This window comes from Tympanuchus pallidicinctus, unplaced genomic scaffold (assembly GCF_026119805.1).
Source record: "Tympanuchus pallidicinctus isolate F22 unplaced genomic scaffold, pur_lepc_1.0 scaffold15, whole genome shotgun sequence".
NCBI lineage: Eukaryota > Metazoa > Chordata > Aves > Galliformes > Phasianidae > Tympanuchus > Tympanuchus pallidicinctus.
In genome coordinates, this window is record NW_026294669.1 from 17,451,844 (window position 1) to 17,471,499 (window position 19,656).

The 19,656-nt window shown below is 37.3% G+C and overlaps 1 protein-coding gene across 7 annotated transcripts in view; it reads right to left on the reverse strand.

Annotated features, from left to right (window-relative positions):
• Positions 1-19,656, reverse strand: part of GALNT3 (polypeptide N-acetylgalactosaminyltransferase 3) — a 44,233-nt gene that overhangs the window by 19,678 nt on the left and 4,899 nt on the right. For 5 of the 7 annotated variants that reach the window (XM_052675451.1, XM_052675448.1, XM_052675449.1 and 2 more), the window contains exons 2-11: positions 15,557-16,157; positions 14,118-14,290; positions 10,180-10,329; positions 9,742-9,976; positions 9,086-9,203; positions 8,492-8,692; positions 7,535-7,666; positions 6,513-6,614; positions 3,864-4,016; positions 576-631 (exon numbers count right to left, since the gene is read on the reverse strand). In XM_052675451.1, the coding sequence (XP_052531411.1) occupies positions 576-631; positions 3,864-4,016; positions 6,513-6,614; positions 7,535-7,666; positions 8,492-8,692; positions 9,086-9,203; positions 9,742-9,976; positions 10,180-10,329; positions 14,118-14,290; positions 15,557-16,068 (1,832 nt within the window). In that variant the 5' untranslated portion in view covers positions 16,069-16,157. Of the gene's footprint in view, positions 1-575; positions 3,376-3,863; positions 4,017-5,942; positions 6,129-6,512; positions 6,615-7,534; positions 7,667-8,491; positions 8,693-9,085; positions 9,204-9,741; positions 9,977-10,179; positions 10,330-14,117; positions 14,291-15,556; positions 16,158-19,656 lie in introns of those variants that run through there. The other 2 variants (XM_052675452.1, XM_052675453.1) reach the window with 2 other exon arrangements.

Genomic DNA, 19,656 nt, shown 5'->3' on the forward strand with positions numbered 1-19,656 from the left:
CCTTGGTGATTCTATGATTCCATGAAAATAATGAACAGAACCAACTATTGTAGACTCAACTTTAAAAATACATTTTTCAAAACCTTTGGAGATAATAGCTTAAAAGGGAAGATTTAATGCTAATAACACAGGAAATTGAATCCATTCACTTTTTTTTTTTTTTTTTTTTTTTTTAAATCACAATAGTAAATTAAGATTTGATATACTATTGTGCTGTTGAAACAACTGAAATTCACGTTTGAAGTTCCTGTTTGAAGAATTAAGGAGACACATCAAAAAGATTGTATGTTCCTTTCTTGGAATTTTTGATAACAAGTACAACCATAAATGAGATCCGTAAACAAGAAGTTCAAAGAACTGGCTATGGTTCTGACAATCCAGGTACTGAATTTGAGCTCCTAGAACTCAATCTGATATTTTTATCTTATATAAGGCCAATTCTCAAAATGTAGGAAGTAATGCTCTGAATTTCTTTCAGTTTCACATACTTCTCTGTTGTAATTGAATATAATTAAAGAAAACGCATACAGCAAAATATAAAGCACAGAAAAATCAGCACTACATACCATACTTACTTGAGAAAGATGTCGATGTAATAAATCACACCAATGAGAACATCTGCTTCTGACCCCTGAAAAAAGAAAGGCAAAGAAATTTAACTTCTCAGGAAAGATTGAAGGCCAGAGCTGAAAAAGGACAGAGATGATGTACAATAATTCATAAATGCATTATTTTATTTGATGTTTTACTAGTGCTTTGTTACTACTTTTTAAAAACATGTGATTTCAAAAATGTTGTAATTAATTTAAAAAAATCTGTATCTCCAAACACATTACAACAGATCTTTAATTGCTCTTATGAAATTGTACGATATCCATATGTACACACACACACATACACACACACACATTTGGAAGTGCAATGCTTAACATAGACACAATACTTGATTTCAGATCTTAACACGGAATAGAAGAAAAAATGTACTTGGTGCCTTCCACTGCTGTTTACAAATCTGCTAATTCCTTTTGCTCAAGAAATTAGGCATAGTTAAAAACAGTCATTAGTCAGCTGCTCAATAATCCGCAACTGTTTTCTGTTGTAAACCTTCAGGAGAAAAGCAATTTCTTCTTATGTTTCTTCAAACGTTGAACTCATTTTTCCAATATTCTGAAATTAAGCAAAAGCAGGCTTCCTTTCCCCCACTAGAAAACAATAACACCACACCATATCCATCCATTAACCAGATCCTACAGATAAATAAGCATTTCTCCTTAATGATATTTGTTATTTACCAGAAAAAAATCTGAAATGTATGTATTTTGTCCTACTTAATATTCCCTCCTTTATTATTAGTCTCAGCTCTATATTTGATCTAGCAGCCAAATACTTTTTTTCCCCTGCAGCAACCATGTTTTCCTTAATCTCCCTTGCCTTATCAGTGTAGTTCTTGAGGGAAATACTAAGTACTTCTGAAAATATTATATTAATAGGCCTGATCTTTTTGTTTCACTTTCTTATGTGCACATTTCTTGTGATTCACATCATTAAAGAGTTCATTATTAAAAAACAAGCTGGTTGCTATTAAACCTACTATTTTCTTCCACCTGAATACAGCTGTTCAATGCAATTCTTTTGATAAGCTGCAAAACCTAAGAACCTTTCTACCTTTGATGCTTCCCATATCTACTAAGTAACAACACTGGCACTTTCAGATTACATTTAAGTATTTCCCTCATATTTATTCTGCTGCTGCCTTACTACAAATTTATTATTTTAATTTTATAGAATTTTCCCCCACATCATAAAACATGCAAATTAAAGGTTACTTTAAAATCTTTGCAATTCAAATCAACCAGCTAAGCGTTCTCCAAATCAGAGTATAAAGTTTATTACCAAATAGTTTACCTTGTTAAAGTGCAATTTTTACGTGATCTTACATGCTTTAAGTTGGGGTGATCACTAATCTCACATTCATACCCTGAAGTAAACATTTCTAAGTAAGAGTAAATCTCAGTTCCTTCGAAGGACATTTTTGTACAGAGTTACTTTCACTAAAGAAAGCCTGAAATACAGTCAGAAAATGGGCATGATGGCAACTGCAATGAAGGCTAACAGAGTAGTGCTTAGCAAGTGTGCATCCATTAAAAGAACCAAAGAAATAAATATTATTAAAATAATCAGAGGAAGCCTATTTCGGAAGTCATACCTCTACATTATCTACTGAAGTACACTTTTGGATCCTTAAAGAATACACTATTTCATTAAAATTGCTAGCAAAGCAGTTTGGAAAGTCAACTTCTCACTGTTAAAACTGAAGTCAGTCCTTCAAAAAAAGAGGAAACATCAAAAAATAAATTTTAAAAAAATATCCATATTTAGGTGTTTGCACAGTAAATTATGTACAAATAATATTAGAAACATATTAGGTAAACACTGTATAAATCACTAAAAGCTGAGAAGAAAACACATTAGTAATTTAAAAGCAGTAACAAAAAGCTGAAAATGTCTAACAGTGTAACTGTCATGAATTTTAAACTTCATAACATCATTTAAAAAAGTACAGTTTTGGCTAAACAAAAGGAGATTAATATCAGAGTAGGCAGGTTTTCCATTTAAATAATTCCATATAAATAACATATTTCAGTGAGAATTATTTTTTCTTCTACAACAAAAGGGTTGCTTTGCTAGAGGCACAACAGCACAGTATGGTAGCCTCTTTGGTTCTTTTTCAAATGAGGGAGTTTAAAAAAAAAGTAGTGAGCAAAGTTTCACTTAGTGGAATAAACAACTTTTTAAAAAATTACATAAAGTCAACCAATTGAGCATGAACACACACACACACACACACACAGCCTTTTGGCTTTCAGATGGCATACGATACTTCCTTGTAACTCTACAAAGTAAACCAGTTGTCTTCAGAAATACTTACAATATGCAGTAAAGCAATATACACATGGTCCCCAAGGTGAAAAGGGACTACAGGATCTATGAATCAATGGTTAACACACAGTCTTATCATGCAAATATTGTAAACATTATCTTTAATTGGGACTTCAAACATTCTTTGGTGTAACAGACTCCTAGGGAATCTCTGACTACACATTTTATATCCAATTCACACAGTAAAGAAAAGGAAGAAAAATTTTGCATTTGAAGTATGCATTCCTTTAAAACACAGTATACATATATGGTCTCTGTTTAGAAATGGAACTGCTCTTTTAATAAAATGCTCCTGTCTATAGATAGCAAATCTTAATTGTTGTGGCCAAAGATCCACTTCTGGAAGGGGTCTGATGGGTTGCAGGAAACCAAACTGGGATGCTCTCCATTTCCTGTAAGGCACATATGTAGTGCTGCACTGTACAGAGTCTGATCCTAAAGTGGGTAAGAAAGAAGAGGGGAAAAAAAAAAAAAAAAAGGTAAACACTGAAAATGCTGTTTTCCTCCATACATCATTTTCTGCAAGTTCATTGTTGAAAAAAAAAAAAAAAAAAAAAAAAAAAAGAGTAGGTGCATGCTGTGCAGAAGGGGGCCAGGAAAAGAGTAGTATGCAAGTGCTAACTTGTTTTGCTAGTAAAAAGAATTATTTTAAAAGATCTAAGCATTTGAATTGACTTCCAATGCATGTCCAGACATACACAATAAAACACATCAACTGTTTTTGTAAGTGACTCTTCCAGTGAAATCATCAAGTTTTGAACAGGTAACCAAAAAGCTATAATTATCTAAATTTTCTTCCCAAAAAGGAACTTACTCCTTTTTTGGCTTCAAGTTCTGTTTTCTTGGGTTTTCTCTTTTATTAAAAACCATAAATTAACTCATCACTGATAAAAACGCCCATCTTAGACTGCATGTCTAAATACCTTTTGATGCTGCCATTGCTCTTCTCCAAAGGCAAAGATTTTCTGGCCTTTGTAGCTACATTCACGAAGCTGCACAGGTCCTTTAGAAGCATGCAGACAAAGCTCCTTCTGAATGTTATGACGAATTTCATGGTGTGCAGAATACTCAAAGTACTATTCAAATAATTTTTTAGAAGTTTAGTAAGTAAATATCAACGAGAGTATTAAATTAACTCTGACATTCCGATACACGAAACAATAGATTTCTTTTGTTATTCAACAGTTTGAAACTACAGAATCATTTCTTTGACTTTTAGCATACACATCTTAGAAGTGTTTCTTAAAAAATGCCTTTTTTAGTTCTGATGCAATAGAATACACTGAATAGTACTTAAATGTAGAATTAGTTAAATATATATACATATATATATATATATATATATATTTTTAGTGCATGTACACAATCATGCAAGATTTCATTGCATGCACTCCCAGAAATCTTAACTAATACATGATACAAAGGGAAGAGTAGAAATAGTTGTATGGATAAGTTTAATTTTGTCATTTAGTAACTAAAACAAGAAGTTTTATTCAATTTTCATTGCTACATTTTTATATATTCTCAGAGCAACCAAAACCCAATTTTGTCACATGGACAGTACTGATTGCCATTAGTTAACTTTTGCTGCTCGAAGTAAACAATAAATGCTAACAAAAGGATTCTCTGTGAGGTTGTCATTACAAAGAAAAGCATAATGTAAGGACATAATTTGTGGGTATTTTACTGTTATTTCCTGACAGAAGATTATTTTCAAGTCTCAGGTATCCTTGGCTATAGTTCAGGTCTAAACAGGCATTTAATTCTAACAGTTACAGACACAGCAGTCCTTTTATACCTCATATCCTGAACATCCTGGTCTCTTTCTTTAACCAGCAGGCTTTCTATCACTGTGTCTCACGACAACTGTTTTTTGGCTCCCTGTGTCAGCCTTTGCCATATCTGTCCTTTGACAGCCCACGCTCAGAGTTAGCACCCTGTTGCTTTCAACTGTCTGTCAAATTAGCCAGTTTCCATCCTCCCTCCTTGCCTTGGTAATCAATGCGAGCAACACTGAGGAACAGACACCTCCCTCCTAAGTTCCTACGCCCAGCGTCACTACCTGAAACAGGTACTATTAGGTACCTGCTTAGCCATTTAGCTCCCAAACATAACAGTTTAATCTGTTCATCTAAGTAAAGCTTTTTTAATTTATCTTTGAATCTTAGGGACTCTCTTTGAGCCCTGAAAATAGGACTTGGAAAATTGCTTTAGGAATTAATTTATCTTAGACATTGAAATGGACATGTTATCACCTCTAGAATATGTTACAAATGAAAAAAAGTTACGCAACTTTTATACAACTCTGAAAACTAGGTTCTCTGTTCCACTCCCCTCTCCTACCTCAAACATAGGCGGAAAGGAGAGGTAACATGAAAAACTGCAGCCTGCACTGCTAAAGTCTGGTAAAGAGCATAAAGCAACTGAATGTGAAGGATTAAGTAAGCAAATACCCACATCTCTTGTGTATTACTAGCACAACCTATATTAAAAGAATAAAAGCTGTTGCAGCATGGCAAAAGGAAAAACAACACACTTAAAAAGACAGTTTTAGCACAAACCAAGGTAAGTTAGAGAGAGGTGACAACAGAAGCATATAGCAGGTCTTTTAATATAACATCTTGATACAGTATTAATGACTGTGACCATTTGAAAAGGATAATATAACACCAGAACAGAATAAAAAAAAAATCAGTACTGTAAGGAGCTAACATAACAGGGTAGCGATTAAACTAGACAGTATTCCTTCTCCCACTAATATTGATTAGGAAAGCATCAGCTGACTAGGGTCAAGTGTCTGAGTTTCCGCAGTGTCATAAATGGTTGGCTTTTACAAGTCAAGTTCATTCCCCAAATAACCATAAAACAGCACTGTACATTTCTGGGGGAGGGAGATGCTAATTTTTAAATATTATAGTGCCTGAAGAATTCAGTACCGGATATCAATAAATGTCTGCAAGTCATACTGCAGGAGAAACAGGAGATCATTGCTCCCCCAAGAGCTAAGCAACAAAGAAAGCTCCTCTTGGACAAGTTCAGTCATGTAGTTTACTTGCACGAGCCAGTATAGAGTAGATCACTTTGACCTCACACTACGAGGCTGTGAGCGTGACAGGAAAGATGGCTCAGGTCGACCACTTGGTCTCCCACCACTGGCCAGATTCCCATCTTCCTTGACAGTGTGAGTCCTGCTGATAGAGACAGAAGCAATAGGAGGAAGCATAAGGAAAAGAAGAGTTAAGAAGAAAACACAAGAAAGTAGTAAAAGTAGGCTGAGAAGATTCTGCACAGGAACAAGAGACCATGCGAAGTGGTGCAATTACGTAAAAAATCTGAATCTGTATGTTGAACATAGGATGTTAGATGTGGGACACAAGAAGAGCAGTGAAAAAAACCTGCCTTGAACAAATATATATACACACATACACACACATATATATATACATTTGAATTCTTAAAAAACTATATAAAAAAAATGTAAATCTTGCATGCTAAATATGAGTCCATTCCACTACATCAAGTTAGAAGCTTTGCTATGGTAAACAGTTAATCATAAAACCCAGATATTTTACCTGATTTCCTCCAAGTCCATGACAAGAATACATAATCAATGGTTTGCCACCATGGTTGTTTTCACCAACATCCAGACACATGTGGTTACCTACATTTTTTAGCTAAAGAAAATTTGTTATCAGCAAAAAAGAAATACAAAAGCTCAGTGAGGATGAGAAAAAAATAAACTGCCTCACTTGTGTAGAAGCCTAATCTTTATCTTATTAATTAAAACTGTTCATTTATTTTTGCTTTCTACTTTGCTCAAATTTTAAAATCTTGTTCCCACAGAAGTATTTTTTTCTTCCTAAAAGTCTATTAACTTCATACAGTTGTCTACAGCCATGCACTGTGAATTACTCAACTACCATTCTCCATGGTGAATCTGATGATTCAGATTACAATTTGAAAACACACACAAAAATATTCAAAACTAGAGAACGGGGAAGTTTTATTTGTAAATACATGCTAAATATTCAGAATTGTTTAATACTTTGTTGGCTTTAGCGTTATGCAGTCTAAGAGGTTAATTGACAGAGAATATGGAGTGATCTTTAAAATAAATAATGTTCATCATAAACCTAATTCAGAGTAGTATACAATTGCCAGAGTACAGCCTTCCTTCCTAATGTGAATTAAAAATTCTCTCTGACTTTTCACTATATAAAGCTAAATTTATTTTGACAATTCAGGAAAACTCACCACCTGTTTAGAACTTGTGTAGAACTTCTGTGGCAGTCACTATTAAGTCATGGGCAGAACGTTGACTATATTATCAGGCTCCAAGATCCCTTTAAGCAAAGCTACTGTTGCTTAAGAAGAGTATTTGCTTAAGTTTCATATAATAACATCAGTAGAGCCATAAAATACTCAAATAGCAAGATATGCAGGTGAGACTCATCAATCATCAACAGTACTGATAGAAAACTCCACAGCAATTAACAATAGCTAAAATGTAAACACTATGGCTAAAGTAGCACAAAGGATTAGCTAATTTCTTGAATTCTAGAATACCAGAGAAAAGAATTAAAATTAAACTCACATATCCAGAAAACAAAGGATTTAGGTCTGGAACATATACTTCTGGATAAACATTATTCAGATACCAGGTAAAATTTTTACACTGCAAACGTTGCCTTAAGTCGAGTCGTTTTGAGATGTCTCCAAATGTTTTCTGTTACAGGAAGAGAAATTTATTGATATTATTAATATTTTTGTACATATAAATCTATAATATCCTGTTCTGTAGCATCAAAAAAGTAGATCTTTTTTAAAAAGTAACTGTGCTAGCACAGTTACTGCAACTTGTTTTTCGTAACACCACTGACATCCTGCCTGTAGCATCTCAGAGCACAAGAAAGAAAAAACCATTGTGACATGCAAAAAAACAAAAAAAAAAAAAAAAAAAAGAAGTACCCGTAGTTCATAGAGTGCTTTAACAGTGCTATAAAGTGGCAATGTAAAAACGACTAAAGACCATACTGACCACAGCCATAAGGCTAACCGCTGAGTATATCTCACTAAAGAGAGTGCTTAAGTGGATTAGTTCAATAACTAGCGTAATACTTGCAATCTCCCACACAAATACAGTATCTCCCACACAAAATCCAGTTGTGTTTTTCTGCTAAGCTTGCTTGGGAAATCTACTGCTATCACTGCTACAATGTTCATATAAAGGGTTAAAAAACATCTTCTAAGAGAAAAGTATAAAGTTCCAGCTGGTAAATTACTAAAGTTCCAGATCACTTATAAAAACAACCTTCCCCAGCAAAGCCTAAATTTAACTTAAGTTTCTAAATTGACAGATATAGGATTGATTTTTATTTTTTTTTTTTTCTTTTGAAAGGGAAGGTTGTAAGATTAATTAAACTGAACTATGTCTGCATTTTCACTAAAATGTCTACACTTCAAACAAACTTTATCAATAAATAACTTTTTGCTCACCAAAATTTTCAATGCAGCAAGTGTGATTTCTAAAACCACCACCATCACCACCTACTTGTTTCACAATTTTTGCTGCCTCTGTGTTTCTTCGGTAAAAAATTTCTTTATATTCATCCATCCAGACTTCTGCGAGGCGGACTTGATTACGTGTGATTACTTGAGTACCTTTTGGGAAAGTATGGGGACTCTTGCTGCGAAAGACATGGCCAACAACAGAGCAAGGCATGATCTCCAACTGTCCACCACATTGCCATACCTAACAATAACATTTTTTGTATAAGTGCAATGAAGTTATGATTAAGGAGATGGAAGAAAAAAAAAAAATTCAGCAACGCTACTGTTCTCTTAAATAGAACAAAACAACACTACCAGCAAGAGAGTATGTATCAGGAGCACTGTAGGTGAAATTCCTTATCAGGTAAACCCTGTAAAATGTACATTTCAGCTATCAACATTAATGACATTTAAATAAAAATAAATCACTTTAGTGAGCAAGTTTGTAGCTTATTTCATAGGTTATTAGTAATCAATTTGCCATGTCCTAGATGGCTGATTAAGCAGAGTAGTCAAGATACAATACTAATTTGTTCTCAAAAATCATGTAGACTGTTAGTGTAGAAACCAGTATTATGTAAGTAGCTAAACTTACTCTGAAAGACATTTCTATATTTTCACCTCCCCATATTTCCATTTCATCATCATAACTTCCAATGTGTTCAAAATACTTCTTTGATATTGAAAAGAGACCTCCAGCAAAAGTAGGTGTTCTGCAAAAAGAGAAGATTACTGTGGAAAAGAAGATTCAAACTACATTTAAGGTAAGTTTTCCAAATATAGATATGAAAGCTCAGTACTACTGTTCTGGAATGTTTCTTAGCATTTGTCAGTGCTTCACTCCATTAAAATATTTTCCTGGCACAGGTTATTAAATCTGCCCCCATTGAGTCTCACTCCACAGTTTTATTGTCACTCATTAACAAACAGATTATCAGATAGTATCAGTAAAAATAACATATTTTCCCTCTATGGAGGGAAAGTTACTACTCCTTTAGACCAGTAACATGTCTGAGGGCAAAGAATGCACTGTATTGCATGTTTTAAAATGCATAACCAGGCTCCTACAGAAAACATTACATAAAACATCTAAGATGCTAAGACTTGTGACTATACTCAATATGAGTAACTAATTCATTTACAAACAGCTTTTTATTAAGAAAAAAAAAATCAAAACCAACCAACCAACCAAACAACAACAACAAAAAAAAACACAAGAAAATTGAAGGATATTATTCAAGTTACATTTACCTGATTGGATAGGTTTCATCTTTTCTTCTTTTATTTTCATATTTAGGAAGAGACTCCCATCCAAATGACAAACTCCAGTCAAAATTTCCTCTATTGTGGTTATGCCCATAAGGAGATGGTTTACTAAATTCAAAAGTATTGAGATCTATAGATGCAATATCAGGGCTTACAACAGCAACAGAGTTCTCAGCTATTCTTGCCAACAATGGTTCTAACCAGCCGTAGAAGCATTCACCTATAGAAAAAATGGGAACAAGTACTGAATTTTCAATTTGACTATATGGTAGTATAATGGGAATAATTTAACATGACCATAGCAAGCCAGTACAGATTGTAAACAGCATTTAACTACGACATAAAATAGCAGTAGAAGAGCTAATACTTCATGTTCATAACTCGTAAAAAATCTGTAGCATTAAATCAAAGACAATCACTTACAGTGAGCATCCAGAAAGGTGAGGGTCTCTCCTGTTGCTACTGAAGCTCCCAACAACCGTGCAGTGATTAGACCTTTCCTTTCCTTTTGACGGACTACTTTAACAATCTGAAATTGCTTCACGTACTCATCAAGTTTATCATGCAAGTATTCTAGAAAGAGAAATTGTTTTCAGGATATTGAGTACATATGGCATGGCCTAAAATTTCACTTTACTAAACTAAGAGGACGAACAATTCATTCTAATTCCAGCAGTGACCTCAACATTAAAGCAGTGAACAAGTCCTGACTGTTGAATGTAATTTTTAGGGGCTGAGTTCTGTTGAGACTGAGGATGAAGGAAGAAGCAATTGGCAGACAACAGGGCTTGGAAAACTGAAAATTTAATTTTAAAAGACAAAAGACACTTGCTGGAACAACTGTTCAGCTGAATTGACAGCTTGACTATCAACTCAAAATCCATTCTCACAAATACATCAAGCAAATGCATCATGTACCTACTCAACAGTGTATTTTACTCCAGGTTTTCAGAGGCTACTGTATTTACTCTTGACAGAAGCTATATTAAAAAAAAAAAAAAAAAAAAAAAAAAGAAAAAACCAAAAAAAACCAAACACCACCACCATCAAAAAACCCCACAACTTAAACATGAAAAATTTGGGAAAGAATCTCACATCCTTCATAAAACATCACGCTCTGCCACCCTCTGCCTATCATCATGTCCAACCCCTGGTTCCACAAAGGAGTACCCAAACCCTACACCTGAGAGCTGTGTCCAAATGCTCCCTAAGTACCAGCAGCTCAGGCTGTGTCCACCACCCTCTGGTGTAGAACCTTTCCATCATATCCAGCATGACCCTCCCTATTCAGCTCTGTGCCATTCCCTCAGGCCCTGTCACTGCCAACATTGATCACAGCTCAGCACTGCTCCTTCACTCCCCTGTGAGAAGCTGCAGGCCACCATGAGGTCTCCCCTCTGCTCTGGGCTGAACAAACCCAGGAATCTCAGTCACCAGTGTAGCCCTCCTTTGCCTGCTAATACTTTTATGTCCTTCTTATGTTGAGGCACCCCAAACTGCATTCATTGCTCCAGGTGAGGCTGCACCAGACAAAGCAGAACAGGACAACCCTTCCCTCGCCCAGTGCTGGCCCTGACGCAGCCCCAGGTGTGGTTGGCCCCTCTGGCTGCCAGGGCACACTGCTGACTCAGATCCAACTTGCTGTTAACCAGATTCCCCAGATCCATTCCCAAAGGCCTGCTGTCCAGCCCCTCATCTCCCAGTCTGTACATAGAGCCAAGGCTTTCCCCACTGGGGAGCAGCATCCAGCACTTCCTTCTTCCTCATAAAAATGATGAGCACTGTGAAATCTGTGAAGGCAGTGTTCAAGAAGCATCTGGATGATGTGCTGCATGATATGGTTTAGTGCTAGTGGTGGCAATGGTGATGAGGAGATGGTTGAACTAGATGATCTTGTAGGTAATTTCCAACCTTGTGATTCTATGATTCTATGATCTGTCAAGACCTTGGTGCGAGGCCTCTCTACTCCCAGAGTGTCAACACTCCTCCCAATTTAACATCGTCCGCAGACTTACTTCAGATCTTTACTGGAATAATTGATGAAAACATTAAAGAGTACTGATTCAAAAATGTACTCCTGCAGAATCCCACTAGTGACAACTAGGGCAATTCTCAGACCATAGTCTCCCCTTTCCCAATACAGCCATGTTTTGATTGTCGTGAGAGATTCTCAGGGTCACACCACCATGGCTTTCTGATGCCACAAGCCTCCTCCCTGCCAACTACTATAAATATGGGGACTCTGCCAACAGAAAACCAGCTACCAACAGCCTTGGGTCTTGGTGAGCTTATTCTGGCACAATGGACAATTTAGATAGAATCCTCCTTCCCACCTCTGCATAGGAGGATAGAGCCTCCTCCACCAAAGAAGCTTAGGCTTCAAGGGAGCAGCAATGAACCTGAGCCAATGAATGTGGATCCACCTAAAGGCCATGTCAAGCCCATGGAGGTAGATCTACCTTCAGAAGTGAAGAACCAATGGAAGTCGATCCATCTCCATCAGGGCAGGACAAGTGCTATAACATCATGCTTGCTTGGAGACATTACCTCATCCACTGCCAGCACACCAGCCCTCAATTTCCATCTTGGTGCTGAAATATCACCATCCACTAGAGAGCCCCAGCATCAGATGCTGCTCCCTATCACCCTTCCTATCCTGCCTCCCATTCTCATCCTTGCCAAGGCCTCTCACTTCTTCTTTCCCAAGCTCTGAGGAAAAGGGAAAGACCAGGACTGGAATCCACTGAGCAGCTGCACTGCTCAGTGCAGGAATCCAGTAGATGGCCCTGAGCTCCCTGCAGCATCCAGGTGAGCCCTGAGGAAGAGGGCAGGACTGGGACTGATATCCAGGCAAGCCCTAAGGATGAGGGTAGGACTGGGACTGATGCCCTCTGAGCTGTTCTGAGACAACAGGGAGAGTCCAGCTGATGGCCTCAAGCTCCTTGCTGCCATCCAGGTGGCATTAGGGAAGTTCCACAGGCAGCTAGCTGTTCCTTTGAAAAAGCAGAGAACTTTGGTTTGGGTGGAAAAAAGGGCTGATGGACAGCATGAAACCTCATTCCAATTCCTTCATTAGGACCTTTATTCACGATTGGACAGTAAGCAATTTAAAAGGACGATACAAAAAAAATAATAAATTATTTAAAAAAAGCAAAACCAGTAAGTGCCTCCATTTTTGGTACTTTTGAGGCTGCACTGGGACTCCTGCGACCCCTCCTGCTCTCCCCAGTGCCAAACAAATTTGCCCTATGGGGTGAGAGCCCAGCTCAGGCCTCAGGCACACCCAGCAGCCCAGGACAGGCTGAGGGTTCGGCCTTTGCCCAGTGTTGGGCACAGAAGGCTGTGGGGGCTATAGAGCAGTAGAAGTGCCTCCACTTCTCACTCCAGGGCAGCACTGAAGGATGGGAGAAGCCTCAGCAGCCCCCAGCACCTGGTGGGTGGGGCAGGCATGGTGGTTGGCACAGGAGGATGCTGTCTGCTGTACCGAAAGACAGCTTCAATCACTCACGAGGAACTCTGTCATGGCCTCAGCCCAGCTCAGAGCTGTGGCCTCCACATCCCGAGTGGCCTCTGCAGCCACAGGAACCAACATGACCACCCAGATGAAGCTCCTAGCCCACGTATGGCTGCAGTTATTTTACTGCATCCATCGCTGTCTCCTGCATCTGCCAGTCCAGACCTCTGAGCTCTCCCAGGACAGGCCTTGCCGAAGCAGATGTTTACTCAACATTTCCTACACTGCCTCCCCCCAATTTGTTTGCAAAATAGCAGTGTGGGGGAGTACCAAAGAGAGTCATTTTCACACATACTTCGTAAAGGCTTTCTTTTTGATCTCTCCCAATTTTTCCACCTCTCACAGTAAATTGAAAGAAAGCAATCCCAGATTTCCAACAGAAAAACTTCGCCACAGCTAGGAACAGCTGCTGGATGCCAAATTAAGATGAGTTTCATTGCATTAAATCTTCATGAAAACTAAGAGCTATGACCCAAACAAGAGCATCTTCAGACAGAAACACAGCAGAGGTTCAAACCTCCCAAGCCTGATGCCACATTTACCACTGATACCACAGTTATCACTGAGCTCTTCAAAGGTTTTAAATTCCTTGACATAATCAGAATAGGTTTTAAAAGCCTCTCAGAAGAAAATTTCATACTTGACAATTCTCGCAAAGAAAAAGCGAGGGAGAAATATTTTGTATTTTAAAGGAAAACAAAAGGAACAAAAGTACTTGGAACATCATAAGGTGTTTAGTATGGCTGTAAGGAGATGATAGCCTCTATTATCCCATTCTATATATAATCCTAACACACTTTCAATAAAATAAATAATACGTTCAATGAAAAATGGAAAGACTTCTTACCATCAACACTGGCATCATCCACCAAAATAATTTCCTTTAGCAGTATGGCAGGAGAAGTGTACATCACGCTGTGAACAGTTCTGAGCAGAGTGGACCATGCTTCATTATGAAAAACTATTATAACACTTGTGGTTGGCAACGGTGGGCAACGCTTGAACTTTTGTTCAATGCATCTGCAGATTAGAAAGCATCAGATGTCAGAAAATGGACAAAAAGTTTTGATTCAACCTCTTAAGAGAAACCCTACTCTTCCCAGTATGAAGGTGTATAAATATGGACATTAAATCTTTCAGCTTCTCCAATTTCTGTCCAAGTTTTGGAGCACAAACATAGCACAAAAACAACTGGAAAAGCTGTAAGAAGTATTCTGTAAACATCTGGCAAATAAGAATTCCACCTGAACAACTGGCTCAACTCTAGTTCTCTCACACAACATTTGAGTATATTTCATGGAGCACCCAGGCCTTATTCAGACAAAAACACATTTTTCTATTAAGACCAGCAGATACTGAGCTGAAAAGTCAGACCATTACTATTGAAATCCAAAAATATGAGAAAAAGTATTTACTTGAAATTGAAGAAATGCGGTTTGAAATAGAAAAATAGAACAAATCAAATTCAGGACTTGACTTTTTCTTAGAAACACCACATAATGCTTAGAGCAATACAAAACATTCAAGTGAAACAACTTTAAACATAGAGGTTTTCAAGACTGATGTATTCAGAACTTTAAACCCAACTGCGAGTCAAGCTAACGAGACAATGTTTCTGTATTCACAAATTGCACAGTTACTGTTTATTGCCTGCCAACTCTAGAGGCTGGCATACTTCCCAAGGCAATTATCACATCTATTGCCAAAGCCCTAACAAAACATACAGGCCAAGTCTCACCAGACAGTTACACTCCCATAAAGATTATTGTGATCTGCACCACACATAAAGTGCTGGCCACCCTACCAGCACCAGCTCAGTAAGGACTGTCACTTCTGACATCAACAGATAAAGAATACCGAAGGAGATTTCTCAGAACCAAAATCCACTCTAACCATGAAGTGCTACTGTTTTGTTAACAAAATCATAATATGCCAGTGGTTTTATTAACACTTAATATTTTGTTTTAAATAAGAGTAGGGAATGGATTTTAAAACAGAAGGAAGTTTAAACCATATTTTCAGTTTTCTCCTAAGTAAAACACAGCAGCTTCCAGAAAGTCACTAAGAAAATGTAGCAGAAAACCTTATTTAAATATGTTTAACATGAAATGTGAACCTTTCTAAATATTCTTGGCTTCTGCACTCTGGAACATTATGTACTGTAAATGACCATGTATAACCCAGACATTTCCCTTTCTAAGCGATAATCTAATGCTAAACTCAAATCACAGCCTTCACACTTCTGTCAAGGTATTCAGCTAGCAGGACATACACATTTCCACATACTCAGGAGGTCGGGTGTCCGGTCCAAGATCCCGGTGTAACGAAATCCTATCACTTGCAAACGCATTGAAACAGTGTTTTTCTTCTCCACGCTCTTTTTCTTTCTGCTCTTCTGGATTTAGGTTGATGGTTTTAAATGCTTTACCAGAAGCTCCAGGAGCGTTAGGATCTTGAAGAGGTCGATCTAGAAAGGGTTTCAGTTCCATCGTAGTGTAGTGTCCTGGCAAACAGTGTCTGTCTCCAGGAACCTTAGTTTGCCTTACAGGTGCTTTTATCTGCATTTTTGGCTTTGCACCATTGACATTGTTCATAGCATTTAGCACAAGACCTAATACATGACTCTTCTTTCTGACAACTGGCTCAATCCCTCCTTCATCTCTAAAATCTTGGACACCAACTTCTCGTTGCAGTAAAAATAAAAATACTATAAAGACAAACACAATAATGCTAAATTTCCAAAGTTTCCAGTGAAAAAATAATTTCTTGAATATTTTAGGCATTATTTTCAAAGCCATTCTAGTTCTAAAAGTTTATCACAAAACAAAAGCTTCTCTGAATGATGTTCTTTAATACTATTTTACAGCATATCTTGAAAAGAAAATACCTGTAAATCAAAACAAAAAGTAATACGTTAGACAAACAGTACTTACAACAATGTAGAGCTATAAGAAATTACTGGGCAGGAATTAATTCAAACTCCCCAGCATCAAATATCACGTGTCCATGAATTAAATATAGGATTCACCTATCCGTAAAATACCCGAATGCACTTTCTCCATTTTTTTTTTTTTTTTTTTTGTCAACACACTTCAAACTGAAGAATCAGAAAGCAGGCTTTCCAGTAAGAACAAAGTATTATTTCTGTATAAAGGCAATACTTCCCATTAATTTTCTTCCAAATCTTAAAAATTAAGGAATTCTGAGGGAATTTTAGTTCAGTGGTGGGATAGAAGGAAAATTGATGCAATCAATATGGAAGTTCTAGGTAGAAAAACCAGCACTAAAAGTGAACTATAAAGATGTAAAGGGCTCCTCATAGAGATTTAAAATTGCCAGTATTTTAAAACCAATTTCCATTTCCAGGTCAGACTGAAGTGACCAGATTTTCAAGGGAGAAATTGTTAAGATTAATTTAGTTATGTATTGTACATGTTAAATGCAGACTTAATACCAGTAATGGGACATGGGGTAATTTAGGCTATGTATCAAGCAGTAAATCTATATATCTTTTGTACAGTATTCTCTGGCATGTTCTGCTGCAACTCATCAAAAGAATATGTTAAAGAGTTCCCCTCTTTCACCTACTAATTTTTATTTATTTATTTATTTTTACAGACGAGCGATTACTCAGTAGCTTTCAAAGACAAGGGAACTACGAAAAATAGTTAAGGACCAGCATTCGAGTGATCAGAATTAAATTCTCTCTGTAAAAATGGCTGTTTACAAGAAGGGGAGAAATAGCAATATCCTGAATTCAAAGCAAGGCTTCATTTTTGTACATGTTGCATCTAAGTGAACTGAGAAAAGAACTAAGCTGCAGCCAGCTAAAAGCCACACTTAATTTCTGCTTGCTAACTACTGACCAAAGAATTGCAAATATATATATATATATATAAATAAAATAAAATAAAATTGGAAAAACAACAACAAAAGGTGCAATAATATATACACACAAAGTTATAGAACTTCTAGAAAATTTTAAAAGTCACTTGATTTCCCTCAATAGTTTGTGAATATGGTCAGGTATCCAGTTGTTTTATATTATAGTTTATTTCAAAGCTAAAGTAATTTATTTTTAAGAAACTCATACATTGTATTTAACTACTACTAATCTTGTTGTAGCATCACTACGTAGATAATACAATATATAAAGAACACCCTTCACAATGCTCATAAATTTTCCAAGAAAGTTCATTTAAAAAATCCAATCCACTTCATCTTATATTATTTTCCCAATTTTATTTAGACCTGAAGATTTTGCACTGCAGCAGATGCCCATATAAAGCAAAACAAACAAAATAAAATCATTCTTTCTTTCCTGGGGAAAAGGAAAGAATCTTCACCTCTTTGTAGCCCTCCTCTGGGCACTCCAGTAGCCTTATGTCCCTATGTTGTGGCGCCCCATGATGCCAGTGCTCCAGGTGAGTCTGCACCAGGCAGAACAGGGCAGGACAATCCCTTCTCTTGACCAATCAGCAGTGCTGAGCCATTTCTCACTAACCCAGATCCAACTTGCTGTCAACCAGAACCCCCAGATCCCTCCCCCGCAGGGCGGCTTTCCAGCCCCTCATTCCCCTGTCTGTACATAAATCGAGGATCGCCTCATCCCAGGTGCAGAATCCAGCACTTACTCTTGTTAAGCAACACACAGTTGGCGACTGCCAGCCCTATAACCTGCCAAGATCTTTCTGTACCAAAGCCTCTGCACCTATGAGTGAGTCAACAGCTCCTCCTAATTTAGTACCATCTGCAAGCTTACTTAGTGTGCACTTGAGTTCTGCATCCAGATTACTTATAAAAACAAAACCAGCCCTAAAATGGTGCTTTACAGAACCCCGCTAGTGAATGGCCACCAACCTGATGTAATCCCATTTAATTCAGCCATTTGAGCCCGACCCAATTGTTCACTCATTGCATTACGTTACCTACTGTTCCTGTCTAGCCATATACTAGGCAATTTGTCCAGTAAGATACTGTGAGAAACAGCATCAAAATCTTTGATGAAATCCAAAAAGATGACATCAACTGGCTTCTCTTGGTCAGCTAGGTTATTGGCTATGATCAATAACTGTTGTCTTTTAAGTGTTTTCTCCTAAGGTGGCAGGAGAGTCTCTGCTCTGGTGCTTGAAGCACCTCCTCATTGACCTTGGTGCTTGCAGGACTGTTCTTCCCACATGTTTCTTACTCCTCTCACAGCTGCTGCAGAGCATTTTCTAGCCTTTCTTAAAAAATGAGCGCACCACCTGCTGCACCAATGGGTTCAGCTGTGACAGCGTTCAATAGTGAGACTGTGCTGGAGCTGGCTGAGACTGGCACAGGGCAGCTCTGTTCACAAAAAGCACCCATCAGTCCCTCTGCTACCAAAATCTTGCTACATAAACCCAATACAGAAAGTAAAACCCTAACACCATCAAAGAGACTGCAACCTGTAAAACCACTTCTGCTAAATCTGCCTGGGGTCAGCTTGAGCCTATAGCCTCTGCACCCTCTTAACCACAATTGCTTTCATAACCCTACACAGAAGTACATTTAATTACACTATTGTTTCTCAATGCACAAGCATGGCCAATATGAGTATATCTTAAAGCTTAGAATCAATAAACAATGTAAATATACTGTCTTCAAACAGGAAAATATAAACATCTTTTTTTACAGTTGAGGTACTTGATATCATAAGAGAAGTTTGGCAGTTTCCTTATTTCACAAGAAGCCATTTGGGCACAGTCAGTCAGGAGAACACTGGGGAGAGGGCAGTAGGTTGGTCTGCTTTCAAACACCACAGCTCTCAAATACTCTTTGTATAACTAACAAAAACCAACATTATCCAATCACCTCTCTGGGACTCTTCATGGCGGTAAAGATTAAACTCAGATGAGCATCCTGTTATGAGATACAACATGAAAAGGCAGGCAGAAGGTAATTCTACATAACGACATTGAATTTCACCAAAGTTTAACACTGAAGTAACGCTTCAATTTGAGACCTGAATTTTTATTCAAGTCAAAACACTTAAGATTCTCTTTTGATTTGATGATTTGGCCTAAGACTACTCAGAAAGGGTAGAAAAACAACAAACCATGGTTACACATCCGTTATTTGACTTAATAACACTTAGTTTCCATTAACTTAATAATTATGTTAAAAATGCATTTATCAGATTTCTGTTCTCTGCTTTCAGCATTTAAATCAATGCAACAACTATTATTTACACTAAGCTTGCTTCATCATTTTTTTGCCAGCTTTACGTATGCTATATGAAATTAGGCTTAGTTTCCCACAAAAAAAAAAAAAAAAAAAGTCTAGACAGTACCAGAGACATTTTACGTACATTGCTGCATATAATTCTGGGGTATTAAATCTTTGCTGCTGCCAGCTCTGCTATC